This window comes from Zonotrichia albicollis, chromosome 7, assembly GCF_047830755.1.
Source record: "Zonotrichia albicollis isolate bZonAlb1 chromosome 7, bZonAlb1.hap1, whole genome shotgun sequence".
NCBI lineage: Eukaryota > Metazoa > Chordata > Aves > Passeriformes > Passerellidae > Zonotrichia > Zonotrichia albicollis.
The window spans coordinates 25,952,084-25,978,056 of record NC_133825.1 but is presented as its reverse complement, the minus strand read 5'-3'; the positions used below and the strand labels follow the sequence as shown (position 1 = coordinate 25,978,056).

The following is a 25,973-nucleotide window of genomic DNA, read 5'->3' as shown; positions in this document are numbered from 1 at the left end:
TTTTAACTTACAATTTATTCAAATTTGTCATTTTATAAGGTTGAACTTTCAGTTGTGCTGAAAGTCCTTTGGCTACTGAAGTGCACAAATTATTCTGCTCCTCTGAAGCTGAATGGTGGAAGAAGCAGGAGTTAACATCTCTTTAGAGTAATGAAGCTGACAGATCTGCCTGCAGTTTTCTGTGGTTAGGAAGAAACCTGCCTCTTCTAGTCTGTAAGCCTCAGCATGCCTGCTGATAGTCAGAGTAATGAATTTATCCTAGACAAGGCAATTAACTAATTTAGCGTGGACTTCTTAGTAGATATGTGTTCATAAGAATTTCAGGCTGAGTTAATTAAAGGCAATGTTAGCTCCTGGGTAAACAGAATAGAAGGTAATTAAAAGTGGGAGAATTGTATGTTCATAGGTGGGAATGGATAAACATTGAATCTCCTTCATATTTTATTCTACTTTGCATTTTGATAATTAATTTGTTTCAGATTCAGAAGTTGTACCTTGTGCCAAATTCTGACTTTGTATTAGGGCTGGTAAATAAAATTTTAAAAGATAATTTAGTGTTTGATAATTTAGATCTATGTTACTGTGATGTCTCAATTTTAAATGTTAAACGCCTTCTCACAATTGAGATATAACTTTGGAGAAATGACCTTACAATGACTTCTTCAAAGCCTCAGAACAAGAAGATGCTAGGTTTCTATGTCTTGCAATGTTCATTTCCTACCACAGTGAAATGTAAGTGAGAGCAGCTTTTCACTGGACTGGAAGTGGTGCAGATTAATAGAAGGACTAAATCGAAATTTTCTATCATTCATGTTAATTTGATAAATTATGCAAATAATTCTCGTATTAAGTGGTGTCTGCAGTAGTGCAATGGAGTGCAGCATGGAATGTAGCAGAGTGAGGTTTTATCCTCTTCCATGTAACTAATGAAGTATGTCTGTAGTTGTCCTATGTCAGTTATCACTTCCCATCACAAAATGGTCTATTCTAACTATTCCAGTTTTAACTTATGTTATTCCTGCATATCAAGGAATCAGTACTGATTAGTGCTCTAGAGCAGCTGCTCTGGCAATGGGAAAGACCATACCAAACTGCACACTTGTTTTGTGTCACTGTCTGGTAAGAGCTAAGTAAGCCTAAGGATTAATTAAGATATTGAAGTATATCTTAATGTAATTCCAACATTGCATTTTGAGAAATATGCACAATGATGTGCACAGAAGATTATTGTTGCTTTTGCATATCCCCCTCTGTGTTAAACTGAGTGAAGTACAAGTAGATAATCTAATACATTAACATGAAAATAAATTCAACATTTGAGCCACATGAGCAAGATAAAGCTGGCAACATGTATAGAAAGACTGGTAGAAATTAATTTCTTCTGCCTTATTTCACCCCAGCTCCCTTTATTCCTTTTGTGTTCTCTAGTTCTTCATTGATTTGCTGTCCTGTGATTTGACATTAAAACCTGGTTTTTTTTCATCAGACTCATGCCTTGCTGCTCTATCTCTGGTGAAAAATATCTTCTTTTTAGGCCTTTGCCTGTTCTCACTGACTGCTGCAGATTTGTTCCATGTGGTTTATTTCTCAACCACTCTGAGGCTGACTGGGAAAGCGTGCAGCCTCTGGCAATAATCTCTGCTGGAAGCTCTCCAGATGGAGTGAACTGGGTTAGCAGGACACTCAGGCTGCAGTCTAGCACAGCCTGTTGGGCAGGGCAGGGAGGAGGGAGCTCAGGGCTGATGTCAGTGAGCACTGGCAGTGCCTACCTTGGCCATCTGCTAGTGTGCGTAGTGTCCCCAGGAGTTTGAACTGCACAGGAGGGCTCTCTGACCTCAGCAGTGCCTCGATCCGCTCGGCAACGCCTTCCTCCAGCATCTGAACCTTGCTGACAACTACAAAATGGGAGAGAGGGGTTGAGTGAGGCTCAGTGATGGCACAAACATCTGAAAATGTAGAGATGACAACTGTTCTGAACTGTGTGCTGTGTTAGGATTCTGGTGAAAAGTCCAACTTGTTAGTGAGCTCAGAAATTAAGTCAGGGCTACCTGATTACTTGGACTTCTCTTTTGGGCTAAAGCTTTCATAGGAACTGCTCTTGGGTAGTTTTGGTTGCTTTTGGTCTTAGCCCTGCCCAGAACAAAGTATGTAAAGCACAGCATTGTTGTTTCTCTAGTTGTAATAGATTATCCACCCACTTGGCAGTTGGTGGAGGAAGCCTCTTCTGTGCTAGCTCACTTTAAGTGAACTGGGGGGCAGAAGTGATTTACTCAGCCACATTCCATTTCTTGGCAAATTTTCTTTTTGTATTTGAGCTCACTGATGCCCTGTTGTTCATGCCTTTGTTTTTGTGCTTTCCTCTCATTTTTGCGTCTTTGCTACAGGGCTTGGTGCAGTAAATCCCTTGTAATAATCAGAAGCTTGTCTGCAAGGAGTCTTAATACCGCTTAACTGTGCCACCAAAAGCTGCTTCCTTCAGAGCAATTTTTTTTCTATCTTCTGCATGTATTTTTGGGGGAGTGGTGAGGAAGATTGGACAGTGAAATGAGGGGATTAACTGTTGTATCCCTCATCCTTTTATTGGGCAAATTGGAAAGCACAGCCTATTAAGTAACTTGCTCTTAATGTTCTTGTTCTTCAGTGGCACAGACTGACTCTTTTTACTAGATCATAATGACTTTTTAATCTTTTATAAGCATCTGTTATCTTTTAAGATCAGTGCTTGAATTGAAGAGTTTTCTATGTCTATTTCCAAGTGTTCACCCATATTTAATTCATGTTTATGGATTTGCACTCAATGTCTTTTGTTTTTTTTTTTTTCAGGTAGCAGATTATATTGTTGAAAGTGATAGAGTTTGTGTTTCTAGAAGAGTTTTTGTTAAAGAATACCTAGCAGATATTACAGATAAATTGCAGATACTTTTATGAATTGATGATGAAAAGTGTACTGTAGGGAGAGCATTTTAAGTGTCCACACACTTGGAAACATCTAAAATGGTTTGTTATAACTTGAACAGAAGAGAGAATCAAAATGCTGTATGTTGGTGGAGCCACATTTCTCCTCACAGAGAAAAGCAAGGCAATCTTCCCAAGAATATTTCTGAGATTCACATTCTCTGAACCTCAGGGAAAGGAAAAGCACTGCTTATCTCATTTGCTGTGCCCCTGTTTGTGCAAAAGTAGAATGCAATATGGAGATTGTTTACCCAAAGTGGTGTTGTTTTGTTTCCTTGGTTTATCAGGGCCAAGTATGTGTGTGTGTATGTCGAGACGGTTGGCTGACAGTCAATGGATGCTGTGCAGTTGAGTGCTTGGCAGATTCAGTTTAGATGTAATATAGTATAGAATAATATAGTATAATAAAGTAATTAATTAGCCTTCTGATAAGATGTAGTCAGATGCATCATTCTCTCCCATTCATTGGGGGTGAAAAAATCCACTATATACTGGTATTTTACAATTGAGTTGAGCCTTTTAAAATCCAACTTCAAAGAACATTAAGATTTACTAGTTCTCTATAATATGAATATTAGCTTTATAGAAGAGAAACTTAGACATCCCTGCCAGGTGTCTCCACCCCATTCTCTGTGCTTTAGGCTGTGACTCCTGTTCTGATTTTTTTTTTCCTTGAGCTGCTATGTGCTATTAATATGAAACAAATGAATCTACTTCAGCAGCAGGTAATGAGATTACACTTTATAATATTTAAACTCTTTATGTAGATGAGGAATTGTGGTGGTGTTCACAAGAGTCCCAGGAAGAGCGAAAAGGTGAGGATCTGACTCCATGTTTCAGAAGGCTGGTTTATTATTTTATGACATATATATTATGTTAAAACTATACTAAAAGAATAGAAGAAAGGATTTAATCAGAAGACTTGCAAAGAATAGAAGTGGAATGGAATGATAACAAAAGCTTGTGACTCTCACAAAGTCTGGGCCAACTGGTCTGTGATTGGCCATTAATTAGAAACAACCCCATGAGACCAATCACAGATCCACCTGTTGCATTCCACTGCAGCAAATAGTCATTGTTTACATTTTGTTCCTGTGGCCTCTCAGCTTGTCTGGAGGAAAAATCCTAAGGAAAGTATTTTTCATAAAATGTTTCTGTGGCAAGGAATTCCTGGTGAATTATTCCAATATATGTTTCTGCAGGGGAGGGGGGAAGGTCAGTTGCCCCTCAAACCGCAAGGGACTGGCCCTGGTGATGGGCCAGGGCTGCAGGGATGCCCTGTGTGTGCAGAGGATGGCAGTGGGGTGAGTCAGGGTGTCAGCTGTGCACCAGGGATGCCCTGTGTGTGCAGAGGATGGCAGTGGGTGAGTCAGGGTGTCAGCTGTGCACCTGGAACAGCGAGGCTCTGCAGGGCGCTGAGTGCAGCCTGTTGGACAGAGGCGTCCCCGCTCCGCACGTGTTTCTCCAGCAGGTCCAGCAGCTGGTGGATCACCCCCAGCTGGAACAGACGCAGGCAGTTCCCATCTGGAGAGAGGCAGAACCAAGCAGGTGAGAGAGGTAAGAAACACAGTCATGCAAATGCAGAATTCAGGGAGTCTCTACCTTGACTATTGTCATGTCTTGCTATGATCAAGACTATGGCTTTTGCATTGTTTTTTGCAACCTTCAGCTCTTTATAGAGAAGTGAACATCAGCTACCTGTAAGCTGATGCTGAGACACACTCCAGTGGAGAGCTGTTAAGGGACAATCACTGTCAAATTCAAAACCATAGGTTCCCCAGTCCCTTTCTTTCCCTCAGTGCTGCTGCATTTCCCATTATACATGTAGTAGAATACCAGTGGCATTTTCCATTTCTCACCAGGACAGTTTTAATGCTCTTTTAATTTTGCTGTTCTACTGATTTAAGGCACTATTGTGAAACCAGGGATCTTACCCACCAATGGTAAATCTGATTACTAGTTCTGTACTGCTGTTATTTTGTTTTCCATGAAATAAATTGTCATTAATGATTCCTTGAAAGAATTAGAGCTAGATTTTTCTTGCCTCTTTTGAGAAACCCATTTTCTGAAATGAGAAATCTATTTGTGTTACATTCACATGAAGCTCGGAAAATGAGTTGACCTGGAGAGATCTGGTTTATTAAATCCCAGTGAAAGAACAGATTTGTACATTCCAAAAAAACTACCACTTTTGCCCAGCAATGCTCTGCAGTATTTTGTCAGTGCATGTCTGGATCTCTCCTCCTGTCTGAGAACTTGCTCTGTACAGGTGGCAGCTTTGTTTTCAGAAGCTGCTTAACTCACCTTGTTAGGAAATGAGAAAGTTCTGCCAAAGAGCAAAAGGAAGCCCTCTGTGCTACAGATGACCTCCTTTCTGAAGGAAGTTTTTTGAACATGGCATTTGGAAAATAACTTTTTGTATTTTGCTTTATGCAGTTTATGCCTCAAGAGAAGTATATACCTGACATATGTGAACATCTCCTTATTGTGTGCTTTTACCTTGTGAAAGCTGTTTGTTAAAAATGGCAAAACAGTGTGAACACTAAATAGAAAGACATTCACCTGGAATAAAGCGTTATCCATGGAACTGTACATGCCTCATGCAAATACATGGTCTGGCCAAAAGTAGCTCTAGTACTTTGCTGCAGGAATAAGCAGATGGGACTCAGTTTCTTCATGCAGAAAAGCCAAATGTTACAGCTCGTTTTGGTACAGTTTTCAAGAGCTCATGTATAACTCTAATTGGTTCATGACTTTCTTTCCCCTCAATTAATTAGTTAGAAAATGCCTGTGTGTGTATGTATAAGACTCTCTCTTTACCCAGGTGTTTACATATTTTTTGTAGATTCTCACGGGACAGACTCTTTGTTTTTTGCAGGTGCAAACGGTTCTCTTACCAGAATAGTTAGTTTTGCTAACAGCTTCTCATTCCTCTGATTCTTTCTTATGGGAACTTAGGGGCTTAGCTGATAATTCAGCAGTGCAAGGCCTGATTTTATAAAGCCTTTCTTTTGTAATTTCTCTTCTTGTATGCAACAGTACATCTCATGGTTCTAACTGAATTTACAGACTGAGGTGTACAAACTTTTAATTTTTGTATGTATAGCATGTAAAAAGGGCCTTAGTAATTTTAACATTTCTGCTGGTTTGGATGTTATTTCCACCTCAAAGTCATAAACACTTCTGTTGTCTTTTGAATTAGTGCCTATGATTCTTTTAATCTCAATATTTCACTTAGTAGCCTGTTTTTCCTCTGTATTCTTACATATGTTAGATCAGAATTTATCAAATGCTTGTAAAATGGAGTTGGATATTTTCATGAGGGAACTGTCAATCTGTGAAATAGTTAGGATTCTACTCACACAGAAATCTTTTGATACCTTTTTATGCATATATTCTGATGGTTTTGCTTGTCATTCAAGTGTTCTCTTGCCTAGTCCTAATCTTTGGAGATCAGAGTATATGAGGAAAATTGCCCAGTCCTCTTTAAAAATGGGTTTCATAGAAATAGGTCACCTCATTTGGTCTGATAAAATTCTACAGGGAAAATATTTTGATCTTCATATACACTAACCTTAATTGAAGTTAATTTCTCTCCTCCCCCCACCTCTCAAACTGAAGAATGTCAGAACATTTTATTTTTTTCCTCTCATGTAGTAAAGTGCAAATAGGCAGAGCCCATTAGTGGTTGCCTTGCTTTGATTGTCACAGAGCTCCAAATTGCTTTTCTCTCCTATGGAGTTTTTGCTTGGATAGCAGCAGAACATTCAATTTAATGGCTCATAGTTAAAGTCTGATAGGAACAGTCACTTTCATAGCTGCAAAAGCTGTCTGTCATCTTTTCACTGCCTGGAAGTCATTTGATGCTGAGAACAGATTTCCATAGGATTTTTTTGCTCTCAGATTAAAAGCTGTGCATACATCAGTGGCACACACTGAGGCATGAGAGGGATTATTCACTTCTTCCACATGAAACATCTCATGCTGTTGTGGGGAAGATGGGGGGAGAAGAGTGAGTGACAAAGCAAGCCATTGAGCTGAGTAAATTGAAATAGCCAGTTCAAGGCACTGGGGGCACTTCTGTGGCCTTTGGAGAGCCCTGATGCACAATGGCTGATTCAGAGCAAGGTATGAGGCAAGGAAGGAAGGGACTCTACAAAGGTTGTGAGGTGGAGGTGAAGAGATGTGTGGATGACAGTTTGCTTTAAAAAAAACCAACCAAACCAAACCCCAACATTCAGATGTGAGGGAGTTTTTTCTAATAATTAAGCACCTATTAATGCAGAAAGTTGAGCAATTTTGTTAATTGAGTTTGAAGCCAGTACAGTCGCTATCAGTGAGATAGGACAGGAAGTGTGGGAGGGGCAACTTTTGCTGACTGATTGAGCACAGCATGCTTTCCAGGGGTCTGCTCAGAAGAATATCTCTTTCTCTCTGCAGAGTATAAAGGCTCATTGCTTTCTATAATAGGAATTGAAAGATAAAATGGCTTATCTTGAGATTTCTTCCCATCTCAATGTCTGAGTAACCCTCCCTTTCTTAAAGTGATTTAAAACATAAAACAGCAGTAACTCTGTGTATTTTTTTGTTTGGGCTTTTTGTTTGTTTGGAGGTTTTTCTTGTGTTTTTGTGGATGTTTGGTAGGGGTTTTTTTTTGGTGTGGTGTTGGGTTTTTTTTTTGTATTTTTTTATTTCTATCAAATATATTTGCCATTATTTCCAGAGTCTCCTTTCTAATACAGTGTTGCTCGGAAAAAAACAAATTGCAAAGGCTTGCATATACTTGATCACCCCTTTCTTTACAATTATGCCCCCCACATTATTATAGTATCAGTAGCACCTGTAACTTTTAAGTATGCAAGTCTAGTCTGCAGAACAGAAAGTAACTATTTCAGAGCCAGAGAGTAGTGAAATCTGATAGTGTTGGGTTTCCCTGCACTCACAAACAGTAGCTTTCTATCTTTGAAAGGTAGAGAATAACCTGCCTTATAGTTTCTTTTCTAAAATTAGCAATAAGCCTTGCCCTTGGTACCTGCAAGTGTCTAGATGTAGTGCAAGTATCTGTGTTCTAAGAGATGATGCCATAGCCCTTAGTAAAAACCTGCTGTATGTACTTGTTTGTGTTACGAGAAATAGAGAACATCTCATATCTGATTATAATTAACCCCCAACTGAACTGTTCTATCAGTCAGTGATGACTTAGTTTGTTGTTAAAGTGAATAATTGAAGACCTTCATGTTGTTGATTGCTTTGGGGTTGAGAATGGTGGCATGCAGTCTAAGTGGCCAGTTCTTGATGTTTTATTTTTTAATCCATATTGCCCAAAATGTAGCATAGCAGTAATATAAACTAAGTTGCTGCTAGGCACAAGCTATAGGCTGTAGAAATGAAAAGTGTCATGCCTGAGAAGAATTCCTGCAAGGATGATAAGAGATTGTGAATAGGTCTCTGTTTAAGTAAAAGAAATCAACAGAAATAGAAACTCTTCTGCTAAAGGGACTTTTGGATGTTGATTCTTTGTTCCTGGCCTGTAATATTCCCCTTTTTACCTCCAAGGAGCAGAGAGACAATGAGATCTGATGCAGCCTTCACAATGCATGTATCTTCAGCCTGGGAACTGCCTTGGAGCCTCAGCAGGATCTCAGACAGCACCTCTGGCACACCTGCATCCACCAACTGCACTTTCAGAGCATCTGTAGAGATCACAGTAAAAGCACATTAACAGCTTTTTGACTCTTTGTGGAGGCATTTCAAACTAGAAAGCTGAAGCTTTTAACTTCAGCCAGTTGTTTTTCAGGTGCAAGTCACTGTTTTGGTTTTGTTTGTAACAGCTTTCTGGAGTTAGGATGACACAAGGCAGAATGAGCAAAGCTTTCTGCATTGGTCTTTGACATGTCTTGTGTTGCCAGTCATGAGCTTTCATGTTTTTAAAATCTGTGCCAGATATCTAGACATTTTTAGTGGAGCAGTGTCAGTGCTTGTTACATTGCTGCTTAGCTTATCCATCTTCACAGAGTCACAGAATATTCTGAGCTGGAAGGGATCCACAAGGAGTAGCAAGTCCAACAATTAAGTAAGTGGCCCAAACAGGGATCAGACTGGTACCCAGTTGTTCTGATCTTTAAAATAAAAAAAATAAAATAACATCTGTGTTGCTGCTTTCCTCTTAGCCACCATGGAGAGTAAGTCTGAATCTAGTGTCTTCTGGATGTACTGAAATGCAGTGGAATGGTGCTCTCTCCTTGTTTCCTTTGTTTTCTCACATGTTGTTTGGGCCAGGATCTCACATGTTCTTGGGGCTTATTTCTCCTGAAAGGGTTGCTGGTTGTGTTAGCAGGATCCCATGGCAAACTTGGGACCCAGAGCTTAAAACAGTACAATACCCAGTCGTCCCCTGTTCCACCCAGACCAAAAGGAGCCTTACCATTTTCTGCAAGTGCTTGCAGGACTTCAAAGACAATTTCTAACCTCTCATGGCTCTCTGCTCTCCTCAGCTGCTTCACCAGTTGTTCAGCAACTTTTGTCATGCTTAGAGCTTCCTTGGCTGAATCTGTGTATGTGATAAAGTCAGGATTTTGAATTTTTATTTGATTAAATGTTTAAAGATATCTCCCTACAATCTGAAATGATTAGACACTGTCTTTGAAGGCTTTTCCTGTTCTTGTAGACTCTTCTGTTTCTTTGGACAGCACTGAGACAGCAGAACTCTACCCCTTCTCCCCCACAAGTTTTTTAACTCTTTCTCTGTAATTTCTGTAGACCTCACAGGTGTCAAATTAATCCTGGCTAAATTTCACTGACTCCTACAAGTCCATCTGTAGTATGATTATTTAATAGAACAATTGGCACATGTCAGTGTGCTGTAGCAGTATATTTTTTGCCTTGATTAGGTGATTCTAGCCTTGCTGGCATCCTAAATATCTGCAAAATGTATGTTAGGAAAGCTTGCCACTGTTTGACATAGAATACATTTCAAGTGAATATGGTATTAAATGATATAACAGGTATAACAAGGACAGACCTCCTTAGAGAATAATGTGACAGTGTGATATCATGTCCCCTTCCCTGCATATCCCCCCTAAATGCTGGAAGAAGTAGATGAAATTTTAGCCTGACCATATATAGAGAGTGGTAATAACTTTGTACTTGGTCTTTTTCTTCCATTACTACTCACAACTTGGGTAAAATAGGGCAAATATATTTTAAATTACGGGAGATGCTCTTGCTTCCAAAATTGTGTAAATGAAAATGGAAGCTGTTTTAGTAAGGTATAGAAACTTAATTATTAAATAGAAATTAAATTTTAATAAACAAGCTTTTAATGTCCCAAATCTAAAGTAATTGAAACTGACAATTTATCATGTGAAGTTATGCCATCTCTTCATTTGGAGTCAAAAGCTGGCTGTTAAACTTAATTGTTTTAATGTAATATAAGTAATTGCTAGGACTCCATAAAAGAGTAGTTATTTCTCCAATCCAGATACTGTGGCCAGTTTCTCATTAGATATCAGTAATGTTTTAAAAACAAAGCCCAAACACCAGCCCTCCCCCACCCCGAAAACAAAGGAGAAAACAAACAAAGCCCACAAAGCTGTGGGCATGAAATGGCAGTGACAGTGTGGAGATATTTTGCTCTAACATGCAGAAACCTAAAAATCCTTTAAAGAATACCTTACTTACCAAGGTCTGCCAGATTGTACAAGGCCAATAGAGCAACGTGGACAAGGGGTTCACTCTCTGCATAATCAGTTAATATTCGGACCAGTGATGGGATTACTCCAACCTTGACCAGCTCTTCCTGAAGGCTGCCTGGTCAGTGAAGCAAAGGTGTTAGAGGTGGTTAAATCAGGAACTGATGAAATCAGTGGAAAGGGTCCAACTGAGATGCTTAGCACCAAGGTACTCTGGTTCTTTCTCACACTGTTAGAATTTGTAAAGCTTTTGGTGGTGCCTCCAGGCTGATATGAGTGTGGAGGAAATGCAAGTTTGGGACAGATTTTTGCTAAACCTCCTGGTTTGAATTTGACTTAAGGTATCAAGCCACTATCTCCATCCACTTGTGCTTGCTGAGGAAAACCTTGATAATTGTTTCCTTTCTGTTTGTGGCTTGTTTTGTAATTAATGAAAGGTTAATACCTGAAATGATTTTGAGGGTGCCAAGAAGTGTAAGATGCAAAGTTGGACAGTGATGGTTGCTTAACAGCACAATGGCACTGGTTTTGCAGCAGTGTCTTGCTGAGAGATGGGCTGCTGCTTGGGTGACAGAGTGCATGGCAGACACCAGGAAGGCTCTGGTGCTATTGCAGCACAGGCAATTTGAATTCAAATAAGGAATTGGTGAAGTTAATTTTTCTTCTCTTTGGTGCATTTATTGCAGTGTTAGTAATAGGATTTATTAAAGCATGTCACAATCATCTTGGCAAATCTGTGCTGGGCCTGTGCTCTGCCAGAAGGGAAGCAGATGTGCAGCATGGCCATATGCTGCAGCAGTGCTGTGCACAGGAGTTACATGAGCTGGGAACGGAATTTTAGGGAACAGCTCTTTTAAACTATTGTGTCGTTCCCTGACAAATACATGCAACTTGCAGGGAGCTTAGTGGAATCTATTCCAGGTACCTAATATGTTTGGATTCCATATGAATACTGAAGCAGGCAAACCCACAAATTTCTAAGTGAAGTTGTGGAAATCCACACCAGAAGGATTAGAGAAGATAGGTTGAAGGGAGAGAGTAATGGGGATGAGATACTGGGTGAAAATTTCCATATTACTTTCAGTACAGTAAATATTTTGGGCAGTCTGGGACATAAAGATAAAAAAAACTTAAAATGTTTTGGGCAAGTAAATGAAATTTGTTGAACTTTTGAGCCCAGCTAGCATGCTGGTATCCAGGGAATTTGGAGCACAAAGATCTTCTGCATGCAAGCAGTGGTTCTCACAGAAGACTATTGCTTGCATAGATGAATATCTCAGTGTGTTAGGAAAAAAGAGATAAAAAATACTTTTTAAACAAGTGCTTTGCTTTATAGATGTTCTTATTACTTTGGAAGAAGTTCAAGCCATTCAGGATTTGGACCCAAGGCAACTGTGCAAAATTGGTGAACATATGTGCGAGGCTCTGCTCCTATTGTGATTTCAAAGCAGTTCTAACAGAGATGTGCCACTTGAAGTCAAAATTGTAGGGGGGAATCCCAGAGTTCAGGCAGTGCTTGGGGTGCATTCAGCCAGGTGTCTGTGAGCTCTGTGAATGGCATGCCTAACTGGAGGCTGAGGTGCATGATGTGCTCAGGTCTGATGAAGTTATTATGAGTTCCAGGTTGCAATGCCTTGTAAAATGATGCCTTGGAGGCAGGGAAGAGCAGGCTCCCTTCAGAGGATACCTACGGTTATCATAACAGATGCGGCCAATGGCCCTCCCAGCGTGCAGCAGCATCTCTTGGTCGGTGCTCTCCAGCAAAGGTATCAGTGCTAGAACCAAATCTGCTTCAATACATGGTATCTTCATTTCCTCTGTGTAGATAAGAGAGAGGGAATGAAACAATTGCAATAGCAACAGCTGGTAGCTGTGAAACAAAGTTAAAGAGTGAAAAGAGGAAGCTAATGTGCTGTAAGATGCCTTGCAGTAATATTTGAGCATGACTTACCATTTTTGGCTATCTCTGAGAGCACGTGGGCTGCTTTCACTGCACATCGTGGATTGCCCTTCAGGATTTTTGCCAAAGTTGGGAAGATCCCACTCCCTCTGAGTAGGTGGAAGGACCTCTGCTCTGCAGTGATAAGAGGGTTAGCAGTACCTGCAGTAGGTTTGCAGCTGTTTTATTCACATGTTCCTTTGTTTCCTAGAGTTCTGAGTAGCTATCTGTGGGATCCAAGCTTCCAATTTAACAAGGTCCTTAAAGGCTGTCTGAGTCTGAATGTATGGGCACAGTCATCTGCTTGAATTGCAGCAAAGTGTGGTTCCAGCTGATTACTCTGCTTCATGCTGAATTGAAGCAGGGGGTGGCCAGGCAGAGAAGAAAACAGTTTCATCTTCTCTGACTATAAAAGGATGCCTGCGTAAGGCATGGGAAGTCAGGGATTAAGATGCTATTCCTGAGGCATGGCCTAGCAATTAATTCTGTAGATAGGCACAATATCTTTTATTAGACTAGCAATTAGAACAGACAATTCCCTCAGCCTTTTTTCATCCAAAATATGGCCAGCTGGCCTGAAGATAGTAAATCACCATCTGCCAGGAGACTCAAATAAATGCAGGTTTATGTCATTTTAGGAGAGTGTGCAAAGGCTTTAGGGACTCTTGTATAAATAGACTAGAAACTACTTTTAAAATGCCAGACCTGATAGAGTCACCCTAAATTAATCCTAAGAGTTTGTAATAAATAGAATATTAAACCTGGAATTTCTCTGGAGCTTTTGGTATTTTAGTGACCAGAAACTTTTTCTGGTCACAAGTCATTTTGTGAGTTTTATACAGAGAGAAAAGAAAGCAACACAGCCTGAGGACAGCTCTAGTTCCAGCAGGAATCACTTCTTCAAATAGAGATTATCACAATAAACAAAACCTGCCATGAATTCTTTTGAATTGTGCAAATGGTTAATTTGTGATCCAGAGTGATACTTAACTATCTTCAGTAATAGCCACGAGAATCCCATTCAAACTTTCAAGGATCTGATCTTCAGCTTCTGTGTCATCTCCACAAAGCCCAAGGTATTCCAGGTGCTTATTCAGGGTTTCTAAACAGAATGGGATAGAAAACTTTGGTGAGCCAGCATGGAAAATACTGAGTTCCTTGTGGTAGTTCTTTTCAGTGCTAATGTCTTAATATAAAAAATTTCCTGAGGGGTCAAGGTCTAAGTATGCTCATTTATTCCAAGAGCATGAGTTCAAAGGTGGGGTCACTCCTCAGACAGCACACAGCTCTTGTGCAGGAATAAATTCTATCTGGAAACAGAAATTAATGTACAATAACTGTGGCAGTAGCAGGCCACTGAGAGGATGCAAGAAACAGATGGGATAAAGTACTTCTCCCTTTGTTTCTGGCAACTCTGGCCGTTAGAAACATACCTGGTGTTTACACCAATATATATCTAATACATGTGGATCAACTTCTATTTGGATTTTTTTTACCTATATAAATCATAATTTTTATCTCCACATCACACAGTTTCACTGTTGCAAGAGGAAGATACTTCCCTTTTTTAAAAAATATTTACCAAAAAGGTCAAAGTTCGTGGCCTTTGAGTTGCTGTCGTAAGAGAAAGGAATTATCCTTCACTATTAGCTCTTCCATGTCTGTCATAATCAGATGGATTTTGATTGTAGTCCTCCTTTGTAATTCCTCTGTCAATATGCTTAGTATTTACAGAAAATCTGCTATTTCTAGGTCATTTATGCATATATTGAATTTCACAGTTTCCAGCAAAGGTAACCTCTAATAATTTTGCCTTTCTCTTGTAAAAGCAGCCTTTATTCAGCTCTTCAGACTTCATCAGATAATCATCTCTCATATCCCAAGATAACTTAGATAAAGGTTATTGAAAGGTTTGTAGAAATTTAAATGCATTAACAGTTTCTCCTTTATTGACCTTCTTACTGGCTCCTTAAAAATGTATTCAGAGACAGGTTGAAACAGGTTGTGGAGGTTCACCTCCATGAAAGTCAGAGAGAATATCCTTTTTCATCATGTCTGTGTTTAGCATCTCTGTGCTTTACTATAATCCTACAATTTACCTGTGCAGAGATCAGACTTCTGTGTTTTAATTTCCCACATTCCTTGGAAGTGTTTTTGTAAACTCATCCCACTCTTACTGCTTCCATCTTCATTAATGCTGTTGTTGATCTCAGTGCTGCTCTGCATGTCACAGTTAGTGATGTAATGAATCTTCTTTTAATCTCTTATAAGCTCTGTAGTATAGCATCCAGTTCTGATAGTTGGTTACCATTTATTTTATTGTTTTGTTAGGAATTTTCTGTCCTTTTAATATGAAGATTCCTCCATCTGCTTTCTAAAACAAAAAGACCTAAAGTGGCTGCAATTAATGTAAGAAATATTTCTGGAAATCTGATGTCTTAAGCAGTTAATATTTAGGATATAATGTAGAATGTTACCAAAACTGTAGTAAAGTAGCATTTCTGCTTTACAAATGCTTTCATTGAAAATGCTGACTCATGAATCGTGCCTCAGAAATTATTTTATGAGGATTAATTATTGATCACTTGTTTTTGTTTGGTGAACTCACTCTGTCCCTCATCTATCCATTAATTCATGTGAGATTTTTTTAAATGAAAGCACATGAATTCACTGCATACAGGAATTTACCTCTGAGGAACAGAAGTGTCCTGAGCTGTTTTGAAAAGAGGATGAGGTAAAGGGAGTTGAAGTAGAACATAATTAAAAGCTGTTACTGCCTATTAGGAGGAGAAATTATTTGGTTTAAAAAATTAAAAGCAGTTACTTAAAAACAGATATATTTTTGTGCTTTAAAGAAGCTGCCATCTCCAGAAAAATAGCTGAATTCATCAGGTTCAGTTCACTTGCCAAAATTTGCTGAATAAATAGTTTTGTGTAAATGAAGTACAGTAGAATGCAGCTTTTTTACACAAAAAAACCAGAAAAGAGCCCAAACCACCTGAGCAACCTGACAGTTGAATCAGGTTTGATCTTCAAGATCTAGTGGGAGTGGGCTACAGCTGCTGGTTGAGCAACATGAAATAAATTAGAGGCCTGTGAGATTGAATTATCTACTGAATTCTGCTATCATCTTATTGAGACCCAAAATTTGTTGGCACTTGACTCCTAGTACTGTGCTCTCTAATTAGAGCAATAGTGATGTTTGCAAATACATTTCTAAAATATTTCTCATTAGGATTTATAAAGCTATGGAAAGGCAGGGTTTCTTAAGATGGAGGAGGTTGTTTTACAAATAACAGGGGACAGTCTGTACTGGTGTCTCATTGGGTCAGTACAGTGGTAACTACAAATCTGGATGCCTTGTGATTTCTCCAGGGAATAGATACTTGAATAGAACCATATGCATGATGACAAAGTCCTTGTACAACACCCCTCTGGTTTCAGTCTGTAGTATTTTGAAATTAGTATTATGAGCAGTAGCTGACTGAAGAGTTACTTCTGAAAGGCTCACAGAAAGCAGCATTTAACTATAACAGTATTAAAATACTGAACCCTTTTCTCAGGGATTCAGAATTTTATCATGCTTGTTATTCATAAAAACTTGATTAACATAACCAGCTTGGGACTGATTCCTCAATACTCCTTGTGTTTAAATCCATGCTTCTGCAGGGGCAGTGAAGCAGACACTTAAGACAGTTATTTATGAGAAAAAGCAGTACAACATAGACAGCTTGTGACTAAAACTGACCAGAAAAGGGTATTTCTGCTTTGTGAAAAAATCTGGGGCGGTGACATCTTGTTTCATGCCGTGCTGGAATAGCTTGTTGGCACAGTGGAGCTAGAGGAAAATCAGAAGGGTGTGTTTCAGGTTTTTGCAGCAGCGGTTCTTGGCCAGCCGGGGCTGCGTGGCGGGGAGCCAGGCTGGAGGGGTGCCAGCCAGGCCAGCCAGCTGGTCACACAGCAGGGACTGACCGCCCCCTGGCCCCTGAGGAGGCTTTTAGCAGAATAAACATCTTCTGAAGGAATACTGCTCGTTCTCTTGAATCAGCATTTCTGCTGGAATATCACTCATCAGCTGTAGTGATTCACTGTACAAGAGAGGGAAATGGGCACTCATTGCCTGCGGGGCCTGAGTTTAGAAATCTCTTGAGACTGAGGTACAAACGCCTTTTTCCTGAGCTGAAGGCATAGATTATTAATTCACACATAAATCTGTACATAAGATACTGAGTAAGAGACATAGGAACCAGGCTTTTGCTGTGGGAGTTGGCTTTTTTTCATCCTGATGAGAGCAGAGGCAATAGTGCAGAAAACGTGCTGTAGCGCAGCAACTTCAGGAGGCTTCTGGAGTGAACTCTTTGGGTCCCTTGAACCACTGCTGTGTCAATTCTCAGTGCTAGTTTTGACCTATAAAGTCCTCAGCGAGTGAGAGAATCCCATACATCTTCCTCTTTCAGCATCTGATTTTGCCCCTTCTGAAACAGCAATGGCTTCTGATTATTTTCCTTTTTATAGCTGCTCACATGTGTAGAAATCATTTTCTCTTTTATTCTAGAGGAAGTATAGATTCTATACTTCAATATAAATGCCCTCATGGTATTACTTATTTTTATTTGGGTCTTGAGCAGTGTGAGGTCAGTATGAGCCAATTTGAGGGTATGAAACAACTTAATCCAGTCAAATGCCTTGTGTTTTGCTGCCTCATCCTTCAGTAATTTCACATACTGAGTTTATTCTTCTGTCACTTAGTTTTAGTATACTTTAGAAGGTTCTTCCATGAGTTATTATCATCAGCATTATTCAAAACAGAAAAACAAGATAATGTGGTTTTTCAGAGTTTTAAGATGAAGTAGTTACTCACAATAGAGGCCTATTTAGTTTTGTCTAATGTCTCCGGTAACAGATGATTAAGGAACAGTAAAAGCAGACACTATATATCCTTTCCCAGGTATGCTTTCTTGACTTAGTCATCAACTCCACAGGGATCTTCTTTGGTAGAAGCTTCATGTTGTTTAATTACACTTAAATTCATTAAAGTATTTATGTTAAATTTGTTTGTAGTTTAGCTTGCAGAACATGGACTAGACATAAGTGCCACAAAATAACTTTGGATATATAGAGAAAATAACTCATTATTTTTTTTCTTGTTTAAATTGTCATCTTCTCTTGAATGCAGTTTTTGGTAAATTTATTATATCACCAGGGCAGGAAACATAAGTCTCTATTTTGAGGTATCCTATGTAACAGCTGAGGGATGAGGGTTAGGGTTGAGAAGCTCCTAGAGTTCTGCAGCTCAAGAATAGCTGAAAAGCCTAAGATGTAGCCTGAAGAAACTAAATTTCAACTCATAATACTACAAAATAACTGATAGGTCTGTCTAGCAATATAATTAAAGCAAAAATAATAGTTGACCTGCATTCATGTTAGTGTGGCAGCCTGCAAAATCATGTAGCTCTAAGTCTCCATTTTCTCACAGTATTTTTTAATGCTCTTCCCTGAAATAGATAAAATAATTCCTGGTTTATTGTGGCATGTCCTAAATGAAGCTATGGTAATAAATGTACCTGTGTGCTGAGTAGAAGTATTACTGTGTAGTAGTCAAAATAAAGCTCCAGGTCTCCTTGCCTGGAAATGTGATATTAAATTTGTTTCATATGGAACATAAAGGTGTAAATTGGGGATGGAGAAGTCCAGGAGGGCTGATGAGTGTGTGTTAAGAGCAAATAAAGCCTGTAAGGTCAAACACATTCCTGCTGGCTGTGAGTGCTGCAGCTCCATGATTACAGCATTTTGCTGTATCCAAGGGTAGCAGAAGCTGCTGCTTTTGATTTTGTTACCAGGGAAGTGAGGAGAAAGATACAATTCAATCCAAGGCAAGATTTTTTTTTTTAATTTCTCCAGTGGTGAATTATTGTATTTCATCTCTAGAAAGTCACGCAACTGTTTTGGGACTGGGCTGACTTACACTCTTTCCAATAGAGCTATCTTATCTTGGTACATGAAGTAGATTTTTGGAGGAAAAGATCCTCCATCTCTTCAGACTTTCAAACCCATGGCAAGGAAATTGTCCTATAAATCAGATAAGCTATTATCTATGTCTCCATGGAAAGCCTCTTATGGCCATGTTAAAAGATACATTTTGTGTCTTTGTCACTGCACTCAGGGGTGATGAGATGTAGGAGAAAAATCACAGGATTAAAAAGGACCTGGGGAGAGAATTTAAAACTAATATCCTGAGGATGAAAGGGATATAATTATGAACAACTCCTGACCTGACTGGTTTTTAACTCTTGTTCCTCTGTGTTCTTCAGCAAGTCTCTTCATGGAGGAAAGGAGTAGGAATATATGAGTATAGTTTTCCCTTGAAGGCTGGAGCCCTGCCATTACCTGGGAATTGAAATATCTCCTTCCACCCACTTTTAGAATCTGAAAAGGTCCATATTTTCCCCAATATTCTTTTCTTCTGGTCTAGGCTATGGGTAATCATTCTCAATGTTAATGGCAAAATACTTAAGTGTGCACTAAAAGTGCCTCTTCCATACAACTGGAAAACAGGGGACAGGCCACTGTGTTGTCTCCAAAATCTAACCTTTGCTTATTGCTTTTGCAGCCTTTCTGGACTGCATTGGCCCATCCTGAGCTCCTTAAAGTATTCAAAGCCTATGATCCCATAGGCTGGACCTTTGAACATTTTACTATTCACAGAACATGAGAAAGCAGCAGGTTTTAAAGGAGATTTTCCCTGTTTAGCCTGAGTCATAGGTGGAAGGGCTGATGAAGACAGGAATTTAAGCCTGACTGGCTAGTGCTTACAGTAATGTTCTCTATTAATCACAAGGATTTAAAAAATTTTCTATAATCCATGTCTAAAATTCTCTTAATTGTCACAAATCAGGTAGGACAGCCACAAAAGCTCTCTTTGATGTTGTGCCATGCATGGCTTTTTTAAATTTGAAAATGAGGTAAAGAAATCACGTAGCAGTAAAGTAGAAGAAGAAACGAAGATGGACAGAAGAATTCAGAAAACTAGTAGAGAAATGCAGGCTCAGAGGAGACCCTGGTACAAGGAGATACTGATATTCTTGTGGTAACCCAAATTAATAGATTGTGATGGTGAGAAAATGTCAATTGATTGTGAAATTGAGATTGTTTGGGAGGGGGGAAGCAACTCTATATTTTTATAATTTTTGGCTTTATTCTTGGGTAAAAAATTCCACCAAGGAGGTAGTACAGCAAAAAGTGTGTCTGGGGAAAGCTGTGGGTGGAAAGCAGATCCTCTTGGCTTGTGGCTGATGTTATGCCCTGTGGAGTCAACAAGAAAAATGGCTGCAGAACCCTGACTGAAAGCAGATAAGAGGAAAAATATGATAACCTAAAACAGGTCAGTGAGATAAGTCAAAATAAAGCCAGCCAAGTGCAGTCAGGGAGAACATGTGTGCCAAAGAGCATGAAAAGCTGCTTAATTGTATTCCATTAAACTTGTTCCTTTTCTGAGGGATGGAGAATAGGGGTAAAATTCACTTTAATATAAAGCTATCACAAAGTTGTAAACCTGTGTACAAGGATGTGCCTTTTTACATGCCTGATAATTTAACTGACTTACTGAATAGGTCTGTTGGACATAGCCCAGCTTCACTGAGTCTGAGCTCCCAGATATTCCAATTTATTATGCAAGATAAGGGAATTCTAGAGCCAAAGGCTGGAAGTCATGCTTGCAGAAATAGCCACAAATGTGCTGTGCTCAAAAGCAATGAGTACAACACCGTCAGCACAATTTGTGTTTGGGTAATATTTTCAAGTAAGATTATTTAATAAACAAGGGGTCAGGATACTTGATGGCTTAAATCAAAGTTGAACTTCTTTCACAGTTGTTTGGTTCCAGGAGGTGTTGATTTCATTGTGAAAGAGGAGTAAATTGTCAGAGCAGCAAAGCTACATGTGAACAGATAAGCAATCAGACAAATTGTGACAGCTGGGGATACATTGTCTTCATTTATGGAAATGAATGAAATTTCTGTCTTGCTCACTGGAGTTCTAGTTTTCTGCATTTGTTGAGTGATGTTGGTCTCAAAAGATACCTTTGATGATGCAGTTAATATGCATCTTAAGTTTTGCAGTATACAGTGAATTAAAGGAACCCTTCCCTATGGTTATCATGTGTGTATGGGAAGTGGGCCATAGTCTCAGCCAAATAACATTCAGTCTAATTTTCCTGGCTCCCTAAATTTAGCTTGAAGAGCTGTCAGTGGAGAAAAAAACCAATTAGACTCCATGGCAGAGAAAACACTAATTTCCTTTGGCTGACAACTCCTACAAGGGGCTTTTTGGCCAAGCAAAAGAACAGCTGTGAAGAAGCAGAAGCCTTTTTGCTGCTATGAAAGCATCAGGCCAGCCCTCAGCTCTGCCTGCTAAACAATCTGCTGGGAGAGGAGGTGGATGTTGGACATGCTGGCAGAGCAAGGAGGAACCACAAGGGAGCCCAGTGGCAGGAGACCTATGGGAAGGATGGCAAATAACAAAGCAAATGCAATTATTGGCTTTCTGTGCCTTGACTCCACCTAAACAGGCACAGCACAAAGGTTCCACTGTCCAGATTAAAATTCCTGAATTTCTAGGGTTTAATTAATGATGGCTTCTCTGCAAGTTAATTCACAGGCCTGAGCATTTGTCTGTTCTTGTGTGTGACAAATGCTGTTTGAAGAGCTATAGTACAAAGATATATTGTAGGCCTGGAAAGGGCATTCATTTCTCTTTTTCTTCTCTGGTACTATGCCTAAAAAGTGTGTTTTGTCTGCAACTTGTGCCTGTCTTGTTCTTGCTAATTGCTTGTATGACTCCAGTCAAGATCTGGAGAAAGCCATTGAGAGAGGAGGATTTTGTTCCTGCACTGTTGAAGATAGGGGCATTGCATGACCTATGGAGTGAGGTACCTTATTGACCTCAGACATCTCCAGAATAAAGTGGACAGTAATGGGAATTTGTCTAAATTCTGTTAAATGTAAAATTATTTTGTGGCACTGTCTGAAATTTTGTAGTGCTGAGTATTATGACTTTGATCCTGACATGTGCATTTGACCTGTTTTATAATGAGAGATATGAAGAGGATCCTTGGAAGACAGGATTGAAGTTGGTTGCATAATGGACGTGTCAGGAATATTTTTTCTTGCTTAGTGGGTGTGTGTGTTTGGATATTTTTATGCAGTATAAGAGACTTTGTACCATAAAAAAAGATCATTCTCAGTTCTGACACACATTTTAAAAGCTATGGCCTTATGTGCTCTGTTGGTGCTTAATGCAAGTAACACAAGGCTGTAAGATGTGACCTACAATTTAGAGCTCTGCTCCAAACCCAAGTTGCTCAGCAAAATCTGCTTACTTGTGCAACACTTTTTCAATACCTATCAAGTGTTACTTTTATGCTTGTTCCCAGTAGAGCAAAAAGGATCAGATTTTAAGTGTATGTAGGTAGACACAGGTGTCTTAGCAATTTTGAAAATCTGATTTTAAATTTTTTTGCTGGCTAATTTCTTGTTTGTTTTAACTTAATTAATTAAATTAATTAAATTAAATTGAATTAATTAAAACAACATTTTTAATGATGTTGACCTGGTTACTTGTGATGTGTGAGTAGGTTTGAGCTCTACTGCACAAGTGGGTTGGTGTTGCCTGGGATTTGGAGGTTACAGTAAGATTTTCCTGGACAAATTCATTGTTTACATAATGCTGTGCAAGCTTTTCTGATATTACCTAGAAATATCTGGTTTAAGATTCTTGGCAGGTTTCTCTCAATTTTGTCTGGAAGAAATGCTTGCAATCATTAGAAATTATTTAAATAATTGTATTAATATCAAAATTAGTTAAGTGGGGGGGAGGAGCTTTTCAGAAAAAGAAACATTTAATAAAGGGAGGGAGGGACTGTGTCTGAGCAAGTCCTAGGATTCTTTTGCTGAGCTTGTCTTGGCTGAATTTCTTTGTGGCTAGATTTCTTCCTAATGTTCTACTCTTTTTTTGCACAAATAAGTTAAATAATGATAAAATTATTTGGATAAAATAGTTTTGATATGCTAGATTCAACATCTGCATTGAACACTACTGATTCCAAATACTTCTGATATTTCTAATAGTCTTAAAATATTCTCTAGTTTGTAACATGGGGTAACTTCTTTTAAATGGATATTTGTGTTTCTTGTCTGGAAGTGGTGTTTTTGAAGGAGTTTTTACAGACCTTTCAGTAAGGCTGAGCTGCTTTTATTCCCAAATGTTTTAAGACTTGACAGAATATAGTTTTGTACTTTTAACTACAAAGGACCACAGCAAAGTCCCCATTCTAGTTTATAAACACCAATATATTCTCACTGTGTTACCTGGACTGGTCCCTGAGTAAAGTACCTTTTCTGTACAGATTTAATTTAACTTGTAACTCCATTAGAAAACAGCTTCCCCTGAAAATTTGATTTTGCTATTAGAATAGTGAAAAGGTAATAAGGTAATTTAGCTCTTTCCAAGCAGCACTGTATTTTACTTACTTAATTTTGGTTTTTTTAAGTGCTTGTGGAGAGATCCCAAAGCACAAGAATGATAAGTTTAGGCAAATGGATATTAAGCTACTTGGATTGCAACAGAGCAAGAAGATGGGGATTGCTTTGGTGGTTTTATTTTTTCTCCAGATTGTTGGAGACACTGTGGTACAAACAAGTCCTTAGAAACAGAAAAGATGGACATGTACTAGGTACGAGCCTTCAGACACAATCTCATCCTTAAGTGCAAGAGCTTTGTTTCACAAAGCACCTCAGAAATGAAGCTGAGAGCCTTTGAGGAGTTGGTTCAAAACTGCTTTGGGGACCCCATCTCCCCTCCTGCAGCTTGGGCAGGTCAGGATGGCTTTATTGCCTTTGGTGCACTCTGTTTCTAGCTCTAAAGAAGAAGAGTAGCTGCATTTTCATTAGGTTCTAGACAGCAATAAGTTTGCTGACTCTGATTTATTTAAGTGCATCTGATACAATGCTTTAAAATAGAGAAGGAAAAGCAACTTGTATTAAAAGCAGCAGCTGTGGGATTTCCCTGTGGTATTGATGTATTATGGGTTTATAATGCTGTTGAAGCAAATGGCAAGGTGCAGGGGAATGCTGAAAACTGCACACACAAGGAATTTATAATAATTTCCAGGCTGGCTTTAGTATTTTTAGTTGTAAGGAAGGTAGCACAGCCTACACCTAAAAATGATCTAAATTGTTATATGATTTTACAGGAATTAATGGTTTTGTTTGTGTTTTTTTTTTTTTTTTTTTTTTTTTAAGATAAGTTTGACAAACCTGTACTTAAAAGTTTGTGGGTTTCTGTTTGTCATTTTTTTTATTATCCTGCCCAGAGTTTTGTACTTGGGCAGCAGAAACAGTGCTGTGCAAGTAAAATCAGGCTGGAAAGAGCAGGAACAAAAGTGGGCATAAAAACTTTGAGCCACAAGCAGCAAATATATCAAAAGGATAAGCCTTCTGAGCAGAACATTCAGGAAATAGGACAGGTTGACATAAATGATGTAGGAGTAGAAGAAACAATCCACCAGGTTCAGCTGTCTCCACCTGAATTGCAATAGGAAGTCAGTCCTATAGAAATGATCTGTACAGTAGAGGTAGTTTAGACAGAAGCAATACCTGTCTAATACTGGTTTAGTCACTTATGTTTTGTGCCCATCTCTCTGACATTTAAAGTGCTTTTAAGTTAAATTTTGACCAGCTTTTTTTATCAGTGTCCCAAAACTTCTGAAATGTTTAGGTTGACTTGAATAATCATTTAATTGACTAGGAAGGTAATTACTATAAACGGCAGCTCAGTTGTCAGACTGCTCTTAAAGAGAGATTATTTCACCCTTAAACATATTGAGTATTACTAAGATTAGTTCTGCTGATGTCACAAGACCCAGCTGTGACGTGAGTTCATCACATGAATGAAAGTGGAAGGCTGAGCCCTTTGATCCAGTTAGGCAATACCTTGGAATGATCTGGAAATTAAAGTCTCAAAGGTATATTTTAAATCCAGTATGAAAGATATTCCTTTCACATGGAAAGGTCAGAGCTAAGGGCTTGTACTCTAGCTTTCCCTGTGCTGAGGGTTGAGTCATAAAGAAGTGTATTCAAAGGCTGGACCACCTAAATGCAGCTCCAGTCCTGCCAGTAGTGCTTGGCAGAGTGCAGCATGTATGCAGGGGCACATGTGAGCATATTTGCTTTGATGGATGTTGTACTGTCAATACAGAGGAATGAATTTCAGCTAGTTTTCAAATGCTTAACTTTCATAAGAATTCATCATTTTCCAGTGCTTTAAGTTCCCTTTTCATTCCCATTCTTATAATTTACTAGTTTTCTTTAAACCAGCCTTAATTTTCATGTGACTTAAAGTGTTAAGTATTGTTTGAAATAGAAGACAAAAGAATTTTAGGTCACTTGTAGTATTGCATTTATCATAGAACTCCACTTGTATATTTAAACTAGTCTAAATTAGTATTCTATTTCTGTCACATATATCTGCAATTTGTAGATGAGAGAAAATTAAGCACAGACTAGAGATGGTATCTATCTATAGTTAACAAGAGCTTTACTTACCCATAAAAGCTGTAGCTCTCCAGAATGGGGACAATAAAGAGCAGCTGATCTGTACTGTGAGTCTGTGTCCTTTACAGCTACCACGCTGTGAGTAAGGGGGAATATTTTATAGCTTTCAAGCTGATGAGCAGCCCACAGCATGCTCACTCTTTCCTCCTCCTGCCTTTTTCTGTGACCCTGCTCTTCAAATGCATCTAATACTCCATAATTACTTAATCCTCCGCCACTACTTTTGTTTCCAGTTCTAAGATGTCATTAACAGAAATGGAAACATAGTAATTATCACACTGGGAAGACATACTTTAAGATCTCCAAAACAATTTTTAGTGAATTTCCTTTTGCTGTCATTCAGCAGAGTGATTATTGAATCTAATAAGGGACAGAGTTCCAAGAGAAACTAGATTAGGATAGGCATCTACTTGCAGTCAGATTTAAGAGTGTTCCTAGAAGCTGATTCGAAAGTCTAGCCAAATTTTATCCATACCTGGGCCTCACCTGGGAGGTGCTAAGTGCTTGAGAAATGATCCAAGCCCTTTACACTCATCTTTCAAGCCTATGGCTAAAATATAGAGGAGGGGTTTTTTTGTTTTGTTTTTTTTTTTTTTTTTTGTAAAGGAAAATTTAGAGCCTGAAGTACCATCTCTGACTTACTGTTTTTAATCAAGTAGAATGCTTTCTGAAATATTCTCAATTATTATTTTGTAATGGTTATTAAAAACATGGCTTTTTAAAAAAAATTGGTTAGCAAAAAATTGCTGGTTTTGAAGCGATAGTTTCAACATAATGGTT

General features: G+C 38.8%; 1 protein-coding gene across 1 annotated transcript in view; it reads right to left on the bottom strand.

Moving 5' to 3' along the window:
• The window catches only part of LOC102073279 (rap1 GTPase-GDP dissociation stimulator 1), a 32,497-nt gene extending 7,149 nt beyond the window's left edge, over window positions 1-25,348 (bottom strand). Inside the window, exons 1-9 of the mRNA XM_026799517.2 lie at window positions 25,185-25,348; window positions 13,577-13,687; window positions 12,598-12,720; window positions 12,338-12,463; window positions 10,636-10,764; window positions 9,380-9,505; window positions 8,505-8,648; window positions 4,345-4,479; window positions 1,770-1,895 (exon numbers count right to left, since the gene is read on the bottom strand). Coding sequence (XP_026655318.2) covers window positions 1,770-1,895; window positions 4,345-4,479; window positions 8,505-8,648; window positions 9,380-9,505; window positions 10,636-10,764; window positions 12,338-12,463; window positions 12,598-12,720; window positions 13,577-13,687; window positions 25,185-25,188 — 1,024 coding nt within the window. The 5' untranslated portion in view covers window positions 25,189-25,348. The remainder of the gene's footprint in view (window positions 1-1,769; window positions 1,896-4,344; window positions 4,480-8,504; window positions 8,649-9,379; window positions 9,506-10,635; window positions 10,765-12,337; window positions 12,464-12,597; window positions 12,721-13,576; window positions 13,688-25,184) is intronic.
• Between the last annotated feature and the right edge of the window lie 625 nt (window positions 25,349-25,973).